The sequence below is a fragment of the Folsomia candida genome, unplaced genomic scaffold (assembly GCF_002217175.1).
Source record: "Folsomia candida strain VU population unplaced genomic scaffold, ASM221717v1 Fcan01_Sc028, whole genome shotgun sequence".
NCBI lineage: Eukaryota > Metazoa > Arthropoda > Collembola > Entomobryomorpha > Isotomidae > Folsomia > Folsomia candida.
The window spans coordinates 1,948,478-1,964,390 of NW_019091220.1; the positions used below are offsets into that span (position 1 = coordinate 1,948,478).

Genomic DNA, 15,913 nt, shown 5'->3' on the forward strand with positions numbered 1-15,913 from the left:
CGCTCCTATCTAAATGCATACCAACTGCGAATAATACCTGATGTCTTGATAGTAGGTATGAGAAGGGAACAAAATTGCGAACAATTTCATCCTGCGATTTGCCAATGTTAAAGTAATTTTGTCCTTGCATCATCTTGACACAACTTAGGGACATGATGGTACATATGTATTTAGGCAAATTGAACACGAAATAATCAGACTAATATTGCAGGAACGTGTCATCTGTCTCCTTTGCTTTTCTATTAGTTATGCAATCTCATCCAGTAGTAAGACAGCGTAAGTAATTGATTTTGTTAGAGCTGGAGTGTCATTGTAATGTAGAAAGATGAATATGAATTTATTCCGTAGTTATTAACATAAAAATATCAAATATTAAACACGACTTTATGTATACACTTCTGTTAAATATTGCTTATGACTTAAGTATGTATACGCAGACTTAAATTTCAAAATCAATATGCGTCAGTTAAATATAATTATTAGAGAGTTTCATCCTCCTCCGAAATATTGAATTCCAACTGGTCCAAGTCGCAAGAACTATCGGAACTAAAAGTCGCATCGGAACATGAATCTGACGAATCGTAATTTTCGCAGAGATGTACTTTCTCTTTTAAAACTTGGAAAATCTCGGACGAAATGTTAAACCGGCTCATTTCCAAGACTTCGAGACTCGCCAATCGCAAAAGGCCAAAATATGCTGTGAGGTCCGTGAGACGAATTTCGTTCGAATGGTCAAGTATTGTCAGTTTCTTAAGTTCTGTAAAACAAGACAATTAAATCTTGAGTTCAGAAAGTTATGCTTTCCAGTATGTGTAAATCCAACTTGTTGTCATTGAATATGCTTTCTCGCACAATCCGATTCTGCGCATTTTGGACGCAACTCCAATATCTTAGCATTGGAGATGTGTACTCCAAATGCAATGATCAAGTTTTGGATTTGTGTCCGAATGCATATTCAAGGACGAAACATATTACATAAAACTGATGAAATGCAGATGTAAAAATTGCATACTTGACAAATTGGCTATTGATGGGCTTGCTTGGAGGTATGAATAATTCACCGTCTCCAGATTTCCGGGAAATGTACACCGACTCAAAAACTCACAATCGTCTAATGACATTCCAGTAAAGACGGGGTCGACATTCATCTCAACGTCAATAATGAACGGAAATGTAATCTCTAATTCTTCCAGTTGAACCAAATTAGCAAAGACACTCGCCAAAACCCCCATCCCCTCCTGTGTGGGGGTAATCTCCAACTTTTTCAAGTTCGGAAAGCACTTTGTTGCGAGATTTATAATATTCTGGTCATGGATTTTGTAGGGTAACTCCAAACTTGTCAACGTTGTGCAGGGCGTCGTACTCTGTAGCATTAAATTATTCGTTTTCTCGTTCTCCCAGCCAAATAATAATAGTCTCTCCAGGACGGGGAAGTTGTCTTTAAAGGAGAATTTTGAAATTGACCCCCCTTGAATTTCTAACACTGTCAGCTTCTTAAATCGGGGAAATTTTAGCTCATATGCGTACTTAATTTCCGAGTCAAGCAGCCGAATCTCTTGAAGAGAGGATTCCTGCTGCTGAAACAAGTTAAAGAGGACGTTAGAACTCAAAATTGATCCTCTGAAGTCGCAGTGCAAAACGTCCAACGAGAGTCCAATATCCTTTAGCGCGTCGACCTGCGCATCCGTCAACTTCATCTCCAACTTTAAGTTGGTCACTGACTTTGGGCATTTTGAGGACACGAGGTCTCCAAACCGTTTAATCATCCCCTGCTGGGATTTAATATCCTTTGGAGGAAATGAAAAACAAAATTTTTTCAGTCTTGTGGCCGCCACGAGTAAGGCATCCAGAGCGTACGTTAGTTCCATCCGTTCTGCGGAACAGGTTCCTCTATAGTTAACACAGCCGAAAAAGAGATAATTTAAACAGTCCAATTTTAACGAGGCGTAGCACCGTTTCCGAAAGCGGAGGTCACTTTGGTTGTCAAACCACATTTTGAGGGTTACAATCCACTGTGTAGAAGAATATAGAAAGTTTTTGAAGAGGAATTCGTTTCTCTGGGTAAAGAATCCAGGGTCAAAACGGTATGTTTCGATCGGATTGTCAAAACTGTGGTGCATATCTCTGAGGAATTTGCGCATTCTCTTCGAATCGGACCCGTGCTGTTCACCAAAGACAAGATCTTCTGAATTTCTTCGGTAAAGTTTAGTTGCAATAACGTTCCACGTTCGTGACACCAACCGAACAGATCGGACGTCAGGAATGTTGCGATTTATTTGGGGGAGGAACAAGTAATCAAATACGAGTTCGATTATCTATTAATGAACATCATTGAATTAATTTCATTTAACAAAGACTAATGTTCTGTCAACTGTACATATAAATTAATTTTTATACATGAGGAATTAGTAGAGGGTGTGGCCTGGTGGAGAAAAAATCGTCCATATCTCCAACTGACGACGACTGATTATTACCATCGTCCTGTAATTTTATTTCACCAATGATAATTTATAAAAGTATATACGGCCTTAATAAAACACCAAATTGAATTAATTAACTATAAATACCTTAATATTTAATGCTACTAGCTCTTCAGCATTATCACTTTCTCCTCCCACTTTGACAATATTCGTGGTATTATCGACAACATCTTCCCGTCGCCGTTTGTTCTTGTTAGGCATTACATCTGCCGTCTATATCGAAAGATTTGATTTCTTGCTTAAAATTACGTTTAATAATTAATATTATTTCTACGCAGGATTAACTATCAAAACTTTCTCCAAAAACGAAAGACAACATACAAAACAGAGAACTGGCTGCTGATTTTGTGTACATTCATAAGATTGTAAATAAACATTTATTATGTGCTTTTGGGGCATCTCAACTTTCTCAGTCGTTATATTACGAATGTAGCAAATGCTTCGTATATGTAAAATGTCTCACTTTGCATCGTAATAATTTTTACACATATGTATGTAGATTATGTAATTCTTAAATGCAGACATACATTCTGCTACAAAATATTATTTTGGTTTGCTAGTTTCATGGTTAAATTTTATGGTTAAATTCACTTATCCAGTTGGTACTGTCACGGTCGGTCAAATTTCTTTGTTCAAATTACAAATCTTTTACTTATTGCATTCCACACCATGATAACGTGACTTCATGAACGATGTAGTTTTTCTCTATGAAAGAATATTCTCGCACTTCCTTTTCCCAAATAAGCGATTATCATTATCAGTTAAGCGTTATGTGGTTTGATGTGTGTGGACTAACGTGTCATACGCGATGAGTAATTTGAACAACTTAACTACGTTGTGTTCAAGTATGTATCGCGATTGGCTGTTTACATGGGTAACATTTCACCTAAAAATATGCCATTATTATTACACAGTTTAGTTACTGATAATCAATGCCCGGTCCACAACTCTATCTGACTGGATTGAGTCATCTACTTATTTATAGCAAGTTGATTCTCATTCATTCCTCGTCGATTCAATATAGTTTGCATATTGAATATTATTTCAATAATCCATTGTTGTATACAAGTTTGTTATTTTTTTACATTAGGTGTATTGTGAATGCACTTTAGCTGGTATCGGTTTCATAGAATAATATACCAACCGTAACGCAACAAGCCCGGTCCCCTTTATACCAAGAAGGTATAAAGGGGGTAAAAAATTTCTGCATGGTGCATAGCAATTCCACTAAATATTTAGTCTAGTAGGGTTAAAACAAGTCAGCAATCGATCGATGTTCTCAGTGGTTCTGTTATGCTACATATTTTGTGTTCAAATTATTACGCAAATTACGTGATCACGGAGAAGAAGTTAAAATTAGTCTACATTTAATCCCCGTCATGGACAAGAGAGCCCCGTTGAAAGTTGTGGTCGTGGGCGATGGCATGGTTGGGAAATCGTGCATGTGTAAATCTTTTGCTAATAAGGAACCCTATCGAAACAAGGCTTATCAACCGACCATGTACGTATGACAAACGTGGTATTCACTATATATTAGCAATTAATAATAATTAGGTTTTAATTAAATATTACAGAAGTGAGACTCATGTAATATCTGTGATTGTTGAGTGGAAATTGTTCCTAATTATTGTGTGGGATACGGCAGGAATCGAGGAATGGGAAAAGTTGAGAAGCCAAGATTATGAGAATGTAATTAGTTTCTTAATTAATCAGAATTTAAAGTGAAAGTTAATTTAATCTGATTATCCAGACCGACTGTTTCCTGTGCTGTTACTCGATTGAGAATCGAACATCGTTTACAAACGTGGAAAGCAAGTGGATTCCTGAACTGAGACGGTATTGTCCCACTACGCCAGTGATTGTTCTCGGTAACGAAATTTTTCTTTAAAATTTTGAAGAATTTTTTGAAGAATTATAAACACACGTTTTCTCATGTTCTTCTCAATTTAAGGAATGAAAAAGGATCTGCGAAGTCCGAGCAACTCTCTGATCTCGGAGGATGAAGGTAATTTAATTTACTAATTAATTCTGTGCTAAATATTTTTTGCATAACATTTTTGCATAACTTATTGCTTGCACACATTATTTAAGATAATGTTTAAAGGTGTGATATGCATTAATTTATTTGTAATCTAATGAGGAAGGACGTGCTTTGGTCGGAAGGGTGAGGGCGCAGGGCTTCATTGAATGCACGTCACGATCTCTGTCGTCGCTGGAGGCTGTCTTCATCATGACCGTGTCGACCGTGCTGGACATAAAATCTCGCAAGAGCTCTAACCGGAAGAGCTTTTCTTGTAAGATTTTATGATGTCGGCCCTATTTTTATTACAATTATTTTAATAATTATCCTTGTGAAATTGTACAGTTTGTAAAAATAAATGTAGTAAATAATCATCCCTCCCGTGACGCTGGACAATTTTACTTTCCCTTCCGAAAGAACGACCATCACCATTTTGTCGCATTAGTCCAGTTTAGTGTAGATAATCATGCTGTTTAATGTCGCATGGATGTTGCGTGCAAAGGTTTAATAAGGGATGACAGGCATGGAATGGATGGAGTTTTTCACATCAGCGAATAAAAATTTTGTTTTTACTACCCAGGACCGAGAAATTCGGTAATTAGTGGACGTTGTGACATGTGCCATAGTGAATAAATGGATCTGGGATACGGAGAAATTGGAAAAATGAGGCTGTGCAGATATATGTGTGTAATTGACAAGGAAAACATAAGCATGGGATCATGTAGATCAAAATATATAATCTATACTACAGCAGAATTCATATATCTATGTGCTAGCTTACTTTTAGGAGTTCGGTTTTTAATTTGCAAATGGAACTGCAGGCTTGATTACGAGATCTCATATTTACTCTTTTGGTGCTAATCTAGGAACTACTACGAACACGGTATTTACTCTGGGAAATTATTTTTGTTGGTTGATAACGCCATAAGCATTGTTTTTGTATTTTAACCAGACTGTACTGTTTTATCAAAATATTATTCGCCTTATTTCTCAAAAGGACTTAAGGGAGTTACGTAATTTAAAACTGGAAAAGCATTTAACTTTTGCTTCAGTCAGACGAACATGGCTTTCTCACAAGCTACAAAAAATCCTAAGCCAAACCACCATATGAAGTCTTGCAAATGTCAAGACTGCATCATTTCATTGATATCTTTGGTAACTTATACATTTTCATACACAGTTAACCCAAAATCTCATATTTAAGCAAAAACATGAATAATTATTTGAATTAGCTTCTTGGCGTCGCCGTTCTGACCATCTCGATCCTCCTGCTTCTCCAGTCTTTGTGCAAGCACAAGGGAGAAAGTGGACCCTCCTACGCCCCCATTTACGCATTTCCGTTTAAAAAGTCTAATTGGATGAAGTCATCCATCACTGCCATTGTTGTCGCCTCGTTTGGCATAGTTTTGGCAAGTTTGCAAATTTTATCGGCGTCAATTCTTCTCTTTATTACTCGCAAGGTAAATACATGTATATGCAAAATTTATACTAATATTTAGATCAGTTTTTTACAGATGCTAATTTAACTATTCTTTGTTTACAGTATCGAATCGTGGGTCTCGCGATATATCTCGGATGCCACATGGTCATCTTCATCGTCAACATTATCTGTTTTTCGCTAGCCGTTTCGGTGAAGGCACACGAACACAAAGACATTGTTGGTCCCTTGTTCTGGCAGCATTATCAGTTTCGAAGTTATACGATCCATAACATTGAAGGACACCTGTACTGCTCCGTTCTCGCTTTGAATTCAGTTTACATTCTCGTCACCGTCTTTATCACGGCGATAACTTTGAGTCGATTTGCACCTAGACCGATTTATTTGCCGGCAAGTGTTTATTAAGTTTTCAGCATCAGCATACGTAATGTAGCTGATTACATACAAAAAAAGAATAAATTATTAAAAGGGTAGCAGCGTCAGATCCAATTTTCGTCGCAGGTGGTGAATTCCTTGGGATGATATCTGGAAAATATAATATGCGTATACAAATTAGTATATCAAATCTCAATTAAATACCATGTATTAAATTAAGAGTAATTACGTCGGAGGGCCAAGTAGATAGTTTGGATAATCTTGGATGTGTTAGGAATGCATAATGTACTGAAATGTCGGAAATTTGTGGTCGTTTTGTGTTATATCTGGTCATATTTTTTAACTGGAGTCTCTTCAGATCTGAAAATGAATGACATAATTTTTAGGAATTTTATGTACACAAAAATTACATAATAACTTTGAATTACTTTGAAGATCTAAAATCGAGGCAGCGCTTCTCGCCACTTTCAAACCTCTCATATCATTCAGGGAATAAATTTCTTTGCAAATCCATTCCTTAATTCCGGTGATAATGTAATCAATGCATTTATTTTCCTTCCAATTGACAAAAGTGACTGAAAATTCTTCCAAAGTGGACAATTTAGCGAATATCTCAGCCAAACAGGAAACAGATTCGTGTGACAAGAAAATCTCGAGTTTTGCCAGGAGAGGAAATGTTTTAGAGATCCGAGAGACTAGAATCGAGGTATCGGTAAGGTCAATTTGCTTCGGTAACTTTAACTCGCGAACAGACTTTACTCCTTTTCGAGTCGTTGTGAACAACATTAGGAAAGACGCGTTCCAATTGTACGAGGTGAAAATGAGCGTTCTTAACTTTGGGAACGTTTGAGCAAAGTTAAAATCTAAAATTTCCGGTAAACTATGTTGACCCACAACTTGATGAATTCTTCCGCCATCCAACACTTCTAAAATTTGCAGATTTGGCAAGGTAGGAAATTCGTGAAAATTTAGGCAGTCAATTTTTAAATGTCGTAAAGATTGGGTGAGACCCTTGACAAAATCGAGTGCGGTCGTGGCCTCGCAGTCAGAATTTTGCTGCGAAATTCGGACCGATTTTAATTGAAACTTTGCACTTGACAAGATATTAACCCGCTTATCGTTTAGCGTAATGTTTAACACGAGGTCAGCTAATCTTGAATGAATTGTTGAATCACCATCAGAAATAACCTGGAGATAAGGGTCAACATTGATAACTGAACTTTCAGGAATCACGAGTTCCAATCTGACCATATTTCTAGCAGCGGAAAAAATTTTACGAAAGAGATCCACTCCGTTTAACACTGTGCCGTCCGAACGTACAAAAGACTGATCTTGAGGAGGCGAAACTTCAAACCGGAAATGGCGCAAATGTGGAAACCTTAATAATTCTCCCCCGCTATCATCAAGAAATTCAGTTTCTGGAAGAGTAAAGCTGTGCGAATGTTCCTGATAATTTATGAATAATGACTTGAACGAGTTGCCAGTTGCGACAAAAAAGTCTTGAATGTTCTGAGATCGCTGATTCGAGAACACGGAAGGTTGTAACGTGAAATATCTGAAGGGCAGGCTGCCATTGAATTCAGTTTCCTTCTTTACCACGGATGTGAACACTTGTATCTGCTTGTGGCACTCGTTCGAGTCGCCGAAAAGTATGGCGTCTCTGGACTTTGATTTTAAAATTGTGTAACCAATTCGACCCCATTGTTGGCAAACGAAGCGGTGCCGTTTCACTTCTGGGAAGGGAAGAATTTGGAAAACCTTTTCAAGTACCTGAATAATTGAAATTATTTCGCAAATTAATTTGCCATTTTTTTAAGCAGATCTTGATCTGCAATATAAAATATTTAGGCTTACAATGTCTATCAGTAGGGGATTTATGCTTGTCGGATCGTCCATATTATTTAGTAATTAAGCTCAATTTAGGACATATCCCCAGAATTTTTAGTGCTAGATTGTCCAATCTAATAATTTTAGTTCCGTTGTAGCTGAATTCATTAAAACGACTGGTTGGTGGGTGAGAGACCGTGAATATTATTAAGCATGATGTCATAACAAAAATAAGCACAGATGCATTTTGACTGCAACAAGCTAAACATTTGGATTCTCTTATTATTGAGAGTTTTTGTGCGATGACGTAATTTTGGTTGTAATATTTCCTCTTAAGGTGCAGATCACTAGTCTATTATACAATATGAATATGTGTGCGATGTTTTGCAGATGTTTGACTCCGTACCTCCTCTTTCCAGAGGTGTGGCGGGTGTAAATGGGCACTCCCATTTTACCTACACCCATTAAATTCTATGTACAACATACCGAAAGACAGCAAATTCTTGAATTGCAAAGACAACCTACGATACGTTCTCGTCCTTATGTAATAACTAGATTCCTGCCATCAGAATGAATTGAGGAAAAACACCATTCTTGAGAATTGTTTATATAAAATTATGTAAAATGTTGTTGAAGTTGAATTATAAAAATAAGATCAATTCTTATTTGGAAAGCGGATGATATAACAAACAAGATTCCATCCAACGCATGTGTACTGTACGTCTCCCTTTCATGATCTCCTCTTTTATGAAAGGCGTAATGAAAAAGTTGCATCTTTTTTTACAAGTTATCACTCCAAGAGGGCAAAGTACATCATCGATACAGGTATATTGCATTGTAGAATGCTATATGCTGACTTGGTACTGATGCTGCACGTAAAATAAATCATACACGTGTGTACACTTTTTATAAATCATTGGAATAAAAACTCTGATTTTTTTATTAGTTATGTAAGTTGAAAATAATATAAGCACATAATAAAATATGGTTTTCTTACTGATGAGGCAGGTTTTTTTTATTGTACGGCACATATCGAAGTGAAGGCAGAATTTCTGTAATAGCTAGAATCGTATCCGTAGCTGTAGCCTTTCGTCTTCTTGGTCAAATAGTACTTTTCGAATTTTCCGTGGGGAAATCGCACCGCCAAGTCGCGGAGGCAGGCGTCACTTAACTACAAAATAATAAAAATATGTATGTAATTAGTTAATTGACCCATTAACTGAACGCAACGAATGTGCAGTTATGCATTACTTACCTGAGTCCGCCCAATGTCAAGGGTACGAAGGTGAGGCATTTTCAAAAAGAGAAGATATCCACAAACATCTGTCACCGTGTTCCGATGTCGCAGACTCATCATATCGAACTTTTTCAGGTCTACAATTAGTATATAATTAAGAAATTATTTAGTAATCAAGATAATCTCGCCTCCAACTAATTAAACTCACTTTTTAAATCTGACAAATTCGGCTTCTTCCCCATCCCACTTAAATCCCCGACCTTATATGCCTTCTTTTTTAACATCCATTTACACTCCTCAACCTCTAACCCGGTCAAAACATCGTCGATACAATTGGTTGAAATTTCTCCCAAATAACTTTGATGTAACGTAAGTTCCTCCAACTGATTCATATTTTGGAACACGACCTGCAGGGCGGTGACAGCACTTCGCTGTAAAAAAATAAGTGGTAAAAAAACATCACGAAAAATGGCACATGCCAGCAGCAACAATTTTGATTCTTTTCTATACGCATTTCCACACATGCTAATTTGCAGAAAATTATTAATTTTGAATTAATAGAAGCACTAACCGAGAAATGCATCTCCAAAACTTTCACTCGGAGGAACATTGATGTCACTCTTCTCATAATAACGGGACAATCGAAATTCATCGCTAAAGACAACGCGGTCACTCCCTGGACCGAGTTTCGGAGCGGTTCAAGCTCTTCCCTATCCTTCCCAACTTCCGGGACAAACACTTCCCACGCCTTAATCGGTGCCCACGTGTTTAACTTTAATTTCTTTAAATTCGGCATTTTCGCCTCGTACGAAAAATCAGGAAATGTCACGAAATAAGCGGGTAGTTCGAGCCCATGGATTTCAAACTGTTTGAGATTACTGAGTTCGGGTAGGTCCACGACAAGGGAGGCTCTCCTGTAAAGATCAGTCAGTCTGAGATCTTCTAAAGACCCCCGAAGCGAATTCAGCAGCGTTTTCAGCGACTCGGAGGAAAATTGAGACGCACCAAGAGACAAATGTAACGTTTTTAGCCGCAGATTTACCAGGGTTAAACTTTTCAACACTTTGTCCGTAATGTTCATATCCAACTTGAGGACACGGAGGCGACTCATGTGACACTTTTCAAACACTTTGATAATGAGTTCTTCCTTCTCGAAAATTTCGTAGATTGGTTCCCGAGGAAATTTTATGTTCAGGGTGGTAAGAGTGTTTCTCGAGGAGGAGACCAACTGAAAGAGGAAGGACTGGGCGTTGGCGTCTTGAGAGAATCCGGATCGGCGTCTATCTGAGAAGATGAGATGCTTCAACCGAGGAAAAGAAAAGTGTGATAATTCCTCCTCCGTGTATTCAATGTCAGAGTTGATGTCTTTAAATATGACGAGAGATTCCGCGATGGGGCCGAATTTCGAAATGAATTTTAAAACGGTGGATTTATTACATTCTTGGAAAAGGTCGGAAAAGAGGCGAAATCTGAGAATGGGGAATGTGATTTTTGTGTGACTAATTTCACAGATATTTTGATTTTCATCCTTGTTGTTGTCCAACTCAAACTCGTCCAGGAATGATTTCAACCGGCCTATTTTTATTAATGTACGTGTAATTACAATTAATGATCCTGGGATTTAAATGCTTATATAAATATGTTAATAAAAATGCATTTACGGACCCACATTATACTTATGTCCACCAAACGATAAGTAGTACTTATCTTGAAGTAGTTTAGTACAATAAGCATTCCACAGGCTACAAACGGTACGTAAAGATAAAAGTTGGGATAGGTTCGTGGTAGAAACGTAATTTAGAATGGTTTCGACAATCTGAGGGAAAAATTAGTTTAATAATCGTGTCAGAAATTTATAAACAATTGGTTCAATTTCCCATTTTACTGAGCAACTTACATGATCCACTAGCATTGGGTGAGGATGCATCTGAAGCATCGAGATCACATCGGGTTGTGGTGGAGGTGAGGTGAGACTGAGATTTGTGGTACCGACGCTGTTGTTACTACTCCGACGACCCATGATTTTCCCGTGTTCTAAACTTCACTTCACTTCAAAACTAATATTTTCTTAGGAAATTTGCACAACTTTTTCTAGTTCACTCTTAAAGTTAAGCTGCTACATTGAGTATGAATTCTTGCAATAATCTCCTTCTCCTTCCTCTACATTTGTAGGTGTTGTCGCGTAGCTTTCACTTCATAACTCAAAAAATACAACACAACAAAACAACTCTTCCTTCCTTCCTTGACAGCCAAAAATTGTGGTAGTAAAGTAACGAAGAAAAAGTAAACCACGAGAAGATTACTATCTTCAATTATGTATGTACATATATTCAGATATGTGACCAGATAGCTCGACTATGCACAGCAGAATGTGGTACTACGTACATAACGCAGGTCAACCTTTCCCAAGTTCGACCAGTTTGTCAATGAATCCGTCTCACTCTGGTCAACTCTTTATATTATTTATCAACTATTCTTCTTCGACAAGTTCTACATATGTACTTCACTTCGCAGATTTATATAAGTTGTTTAAAATGTATTCTAGAAACTAGATCGGATCGGAAAGTCCTACCCATCAGGATTATAGAGATTTCTGAGAATTTCCGAGAATTTTGGCTAATTTTATTCCCAACTTGTCCCTTCTGAAGTTGAAATGAAATTAGAGGAATGATCAACAATTTTACGAGTGGGTAGCTTTTTTAGTTCAGTGCACCATACGAGCAGCGTTATTGTTTTACGTCTCAGTAAATGTGGCAAATAGTGAATGATATGAGTCATGGGTATGTAGTTTGATAATAAATTGCTGTTCTCGACTTGAACTTAACAATAAAATACTTAAGGATTTCTTGCCATATTGCATGCAGGCACTGTTAATGATACAGTATAGATATGAATGCATGCGAATATTGCTGCAAATTTTGCAAATACTACTAACAAGAACAGGAAATGCGTCCCTACACTGAGTATTTTGCAAAGAAAAATTTCTCTTTGTTTCAAATTCTCTCATTTGTGCGTGCAATGAGCCGTAAACACATACACATAAATGCATACGTCCGTAATAAATTATACTTATTAGCGTTTAAGCAAGGAATGAGCAAACTACTTTCCTAATCACAATATGCTTCCAATTTAAACAGGAAAACAGACCGGTTTTATTGTACATACACATTTGTGAGATGACATCCAAATTTGAGGTTTGAAAAATTGATCTGTTTAGTTCACGACCCTAGAAAAGTAAGTGCGAAATGGTGTAAACCGTAGCATTATCTCAAAATGATGATGACCAGTGATGATGGCGACAAAGAAGACGCTAATATGTCATTGATCCATCAAGAATTGTGTAAGTTGTTATTGTGAGTGATTTTAGATGTTGAATTTTCATTTACAAGGACCGAAGATTTATTTGTAGCGGCTGTTGATTTACTCGTGCATCTTGTATATTCGGATTAATTATTATTATGCATTACATTTTGGAGTACTTTATATTATCAGAATTATTACTTTAATCGTGCCAAGTAAGAGATATGACCGGAGGTGCATTTCTGTTAATTTTTTCCCCCTTTTCAATAAGTAATATATAAAAATATATATCCATCAACCGGGGTCATGCCTGGACTTCACAGAACGCATTAAAACAAAGTTGTTTGATATCATAACGACTTTTTGAAAGGCAGATTATTCTTGAAATCATTTTTTGTAACTGGCCATCCAATAAATGCGTCATAACTCAAAAATCGAACTTGATACACGATAACGCTCTTAAACCCTGGAGTGGTAACTAAATTGGATAATTGTTACGTAAAGAGGTGCACCACCTAAATACACATTCGTATTAGTCACGTTCACAAACCTGATTCTTTCTCAACAGAACGTAGCCCCGTCTCTCTGTTGTTTGTTTTATAAGGAATTTTATGTTCTTGTACAAATAAATTTTACAAATCAGAAATCAAGGTGACTCAGTGACGCTGGAAGGAATTAGATAATATCGTCTGGATGGAATAAAACTGGTCTTGTCGGTACGAGACGGTTACATATTATGTGTTGATAATTAAGCGAGAAAATCTATATAATAAATCGTTTTACGGTAAAAAATCGTGCGTAATCAACTTCTTTATGTACATATATCGAATTATCAACCAGACCCACTTGTAAGGGCATGGTGTTGACAGTTTAGTCGATTTCGATTAGGTAATAAACATGCTTTGACAGGTGTGCAAAATAAATCTGTACGATTTTTCCGGTGACAGATTTATGGCGAAAAATAATGTCTGAGTATTCGCACACCCATATATAGCAAATTCGCATATATAGCAAAGCTTATAGCATTCCGCGAAAATGTAGAGGTAGGTTAGGTAATAAATAAGCGGATTGATCAAAGCCGATGCTGGATGTGAATCAGGTTTTTCGTCAAGGATTTTGGAGAACTTGACGTGATTAAGGTTGCAGTCACATTTATCGGCTGGCCAATTATCGTTAATTTTTTCTAAGAGCTCGACAACTTATTGGTGTACAAATAGAGTACGCCTCAAAGTGGTCACATGTCAGTATAGTGATTCTTTCTAGATGCATATATATTTAGCAATCAAAAATGTTCCTGGCCTGGAATACTTATGCAAATCTAGCGACATTGTGTATTATATCGCGATTATGTAAGACACAAACTGGAGTAATTAAATTGATCGAGCTATTTGCGGAATTTATTACTCGATTTATTGCCTTTCACATTTTTGTAGTCGGATTAAAAAATAAAAGTATGCATGCAGATTGTCATGATACCTGTCGCCTGCTTACTTTTATGCACTTGCCAAGGACTCTTAATACCTAATTTCAAAAGCTATCCTCAAGTCTAAAAATAAACGGGCTCTTAGAACCAAAACTTTCCTTGATTTTCTGATTATCAAATTCTCACGAGTTGTAAAACGCAAAAATTTGAGGTTATAATTTGAAATTATACAAATAAATTTCCTAGTTTTAGATCTATTTATTGCTTTTGGTAAGTGCGTCTTTCATTGCAAAACAGTCTGGACAGTACCTGACAAGAATTTACCTTCCTCTGGCTAAATGAAATCTGCAGTGTTTGGTATTCGTCCTTAATCTAAATTTTAGGTACAGTTAAGTTAGAGGATAAAACTGCCATAATTAAAATGTCGACTAATTATTTACATTTGCACTATTTAATAAATAGCTAAATCGTTAAATTCGAGCATACATGTGTAACTTTAAGTTACACACGTATGGTTTGATAAGAAGGCATTTTATCAGCACGTGGATGTTAGCTTGTTGATGTACAAGTGTTATTTTATGTGAAATATGCAAATTAAGTATGTAGTAACTCGTTGTTCCTGAATTGACGCTGCAGCCGATTTAGTCCAACATTTTCAACAGAGGAATTTCTTCCTGATGAATTTAATGGAATGTGGATCGCAAAATTTAAAAGTCAAAAACATAAAAGCACACTCATTCCTAGTCATGCATTAATGGCCGTATTTCGTGTATAACAAAATAAACAACCTTGAACAATTCCCGATTTATGTGCCAGCCAGCCAACTCTTTTCAGATCTACAGGACGTGGAACCGTTACGGTTTTAATTGCGTTATTCAACATTTTTGGTCACGTCATGTCAATGTCAGGACCACAATCAGAGCACGTTGTAAATAATGAGATGAGTTCCAGAATAATTTCATATTTACCCAGTTTTCACTTGCAAAAAAATTTCTGTAATACGCATAAAAGTCAAAGCAGAACATAACATCATGTCATATTGTTATTCGTACTTATGTCTTTAATACCTACTTTAATTGTATAGTTTACCTCTTGCATTAAATGTTATTACCTAAATACATACAATTTTACAATTAATTTTATAATTACTTCTTCAATTAAGGAAAACCAGCGAGGACGAAGTCGTACATTATAAAATTGCAAATCTTACATATGTACAATCAAATAGCGACAAAGCCGCATCATTTTTATCTTTGTCCATCCAAACCCATTAAAGTTTCCTCTCGCTTCTTCTTCAAGCAATGTCCAGTCTACCATAAAAAAACCTCCAGAATAGATATCGCCATCCTCTCCTGAATGCATCTTGTTAATAAATTTATTTTAACCATGGCTTAAAAGAAGTATATAGATATACATTTATACGATCCAAATTTTGCAGCGTTTGCGAATAAACAATTAAATATATTGTTGTCGACGCGTCTTCTTTCACGTTTCACTGCATACATTTACATACTTCAAGATGGGACACACGATACACAACCAGCCAGCCAGCAGGATGCGAGATCCATTACATAATATTATGTATTTCATTTTATTACACACACCTGAAGAAGCCTGCATTGGATAAAGTAAGGAAAGGTGAGGGAGTGGGTGAGGGGGTCGCCTCCTCATTTCAAAGTGACGCGAGCTTTGTTTGACGCATCGCAACAACTTTAATGCCCTTGCCATAACGAAGATTCGGCCTGGCTCACGTACTTATTGGCTTCTTATTTATTCGCAAAAAATGGCTTGGATTCGAGAGAAACGAGTTTTG

At 36.7% G+C, this 15,913-nt stretch overlaps 4 protein-coding genes across 7 annotated transcripts; 1 reads left to right on the forward strand and 3 right to left on the reverse strand.

Moving 5' to 3' along the window:
• Window positions 1–307: 307 nt before the first annotated feature.
• On the reverse strand, window positions 308–2,846 carry LOC110859817. The gene is made up of 4 exons (XM_022108815.2): window positions 2,568–2,846; window positions 2,398–2,481; window positions 1,013–2,315; window positions 308–757 (listed from the first exon to the last, which is right to left on the reverse strand). Exons 1-4 carry the CDS (start codon window positions 2,679–2,681, stop codon window positions 480–482), a joined length of 1,779 nt encoding a protein of 592 aa, XP_021964507.1. The 5' UTR covers window positions 2,682–2,846; the 3' UTR covers window positions 308–479.
• A 559-nt stretch (window positions 2,847–3,405) lies between these two features.
• On the forward strand, window positions 3,406–4,874 carry LOC110859930 (ras-like GTP-binding protein RhoL). 4 transcript variants are annotated; one of them, XM_022108969.2, is made up of 6 exons: window positions 3,406–3,981; window positions 4,055–4,056; window positions 4,126–4,169; window positions 4,231–4,348; window positions 4,432–4,485; window positions 4,625–4,874. In XM_022108969.2, the coding sequence occupies exons 1-6, from the start codon at window positions 3,860–3,862 to the stop codon at window positions 4,786–4,788; spliced, it is 504 nt and encodes a 167-aa protein (XP_021964661.1). In that variant the 5' UTR covers window positions 3,406–3,859; the 3' UTR covers window positions 4,789–4,874. The 4 variants fall into 4 exon arrangements, 3 of the variants coding, with proteins under 3 accessions (XP_021964661.1, XP_035715764.1, XP_021964660.1); XM_035859871.1 differs by having other exon boundaries at window positions 3,410–3,981; window positions 4,055–4,169; window positions 4,621–4,874; XR_004837150.1 differs by lacking the exon at window positions 4,055–4,056 and having other exon boundaries at window positions 3,411–3,981.
• Window positions 4,875–6,291: 1,417 nt separating this feature from the next.
• LOC110859829 lies at window positions 6,292–8,820 on the reverse strand. Its single transcript, XM_022108829.2, has 4 exons — window positions 8,168–8,820; window positions 6,742–8,083; window positions 6,543–6,673; window positions 6,292–6,463 (listed from the first exon to the last, which is right to left on the reverse strand). Exons 1-4 carry the CDS (start codon window positions 8,207–8,209, stop codon window positions 6,401–6,403), a joined length of 1,578 nt encoding a protein of 525 aa, XP_021964521.1. The 5' UTR covers window positions 8,210–8,820; the 3' UTR covers window positions 6,292–6,400.
• A 229-nt stretch (window positions 8,821–9,049) lies between these two features.
• On the reverse strand, window positions 9,050–12,102 carry LOC110859783. The gene is made up of 6 exons (XM_022108773.2): window positions 11,275–12,102; window positions 11,043–11,193; window positions 9,949–10,952; window positions 9,586–9,808; window positions 9,396–9,514; window positions 9,050–9,311 (listed from the first exon to the last, which is right to left on the reverse strand). Exons 1-6 carry the CDS (start codon window positions 11,395–11,397, stop codon window positions 9,156–9,158), a joined length of 1,776 nt encoding a protein of 591 aa, XP_021964465.1. The 5' UTR covers window positions 11,398–12,102; the 3' UTR covers window positions 9,050–9,155.
• Between the last annotated feature and the right edge of the window lie 3,811 nt (window positions 12,103–15,913).

What these genes read in the sequence shown, in the direction of transcription:
- LOC110859817 (XM_022108815.2), bottom strand. Translation starts at nt 2,681, where the DNA reads ATGCCTAACAAGAACAAACGGCGACGGGAAGATGTTGTCGATAATACC. An exon ending in ACCCTCTACTAATTCCTCAT is followed by an intron (nt 2,316 to 2,397) that starts GTATAAAAATTA and finishes GTTCATTAATAG; the next exon opens with ATAATCGAACTCGTATTTGA. An exon ending in ATCAATAGCCAATTTGTCAA is followed by an intron (nt 758 to 1,012) that starts GTATGCAATTTT and finishes CTTGTTTTACAG; the next exon opens with AACTTAAGAAACTGACAATA.
- LOC110859930 (XM_022108968.2), top strand. Translation starts at nt 3,860, where the DNA reads ATGGACAAGAGAGCCCCGTTGAAAGTTGTGGTCGTGGGCGATGGCATG. An exon ending in TACGCCAGTGATTGTTCTCG is followed by an intron (nt 4,349 to 4,431) that starts GTAACGAAATTT and finishes TCTCAATTTAAG; the next exon opens with GAATGAAAAAGGATCTGCGA. An exon ending in TCTGATCTCGGAGGATGAAG is followed by an intron (nt 4,486 to 4,624) that starts GTAATTTAATTT and finishes CTAATGAGGAAG; the next exon opens with GACGTGCTTTGGTCGGAAGG.
- LOC110859829 (XM_022108829.2), bottom strand. Translation starts at nt 8,209, where the DNA reads ATGGACGATCCGACAAGCATAAATCCCCTACTGATAGACATT. An exon ending in CTCGATTTTAGATCTTCAAA is followed by an intron (nt 6,674 to 6,741) that starts GTAATTCAAAGT and finishes ATTCATTTTCAG; the next exon opens with ATCTGAAGAGACTCCAGTTA. An exon ending in TATCTACTTGGCCCTCCGAC is followed by an intron (nt 6,464 to 6,542) that starts GTAATTACTCTT and finishes TATATTTTCCAG; the next exon opens with ATATCATCCCAAGGAATTCA.
- LOC110859783 (XM_022108773.2), bottom strand. Translation starts at nt 11,397, where the DNA reads ATGGGTCGTCGGAGTAGTAACAACAGCGTCGGTACCACAAATCTCAGT. An exon ending in TTTTGGAGATGCATTTCTCG is followed by an intron (nt 9,809 to 9,948) that starts GTTAGTGCTTCT and finishes ATTTTTTTACAG; the next exon opens with CGAAGTGCTGTCACCGCCCT. An exon ending in GAATTTGTCAGATTTAAAAA is followed by an intron (nt 9,515 to 9,585) that starts GTGAGTTTAATT and finishes TACTAATTGTAG; the next exon opens with ACCTGAAAAAGTTCGATATG.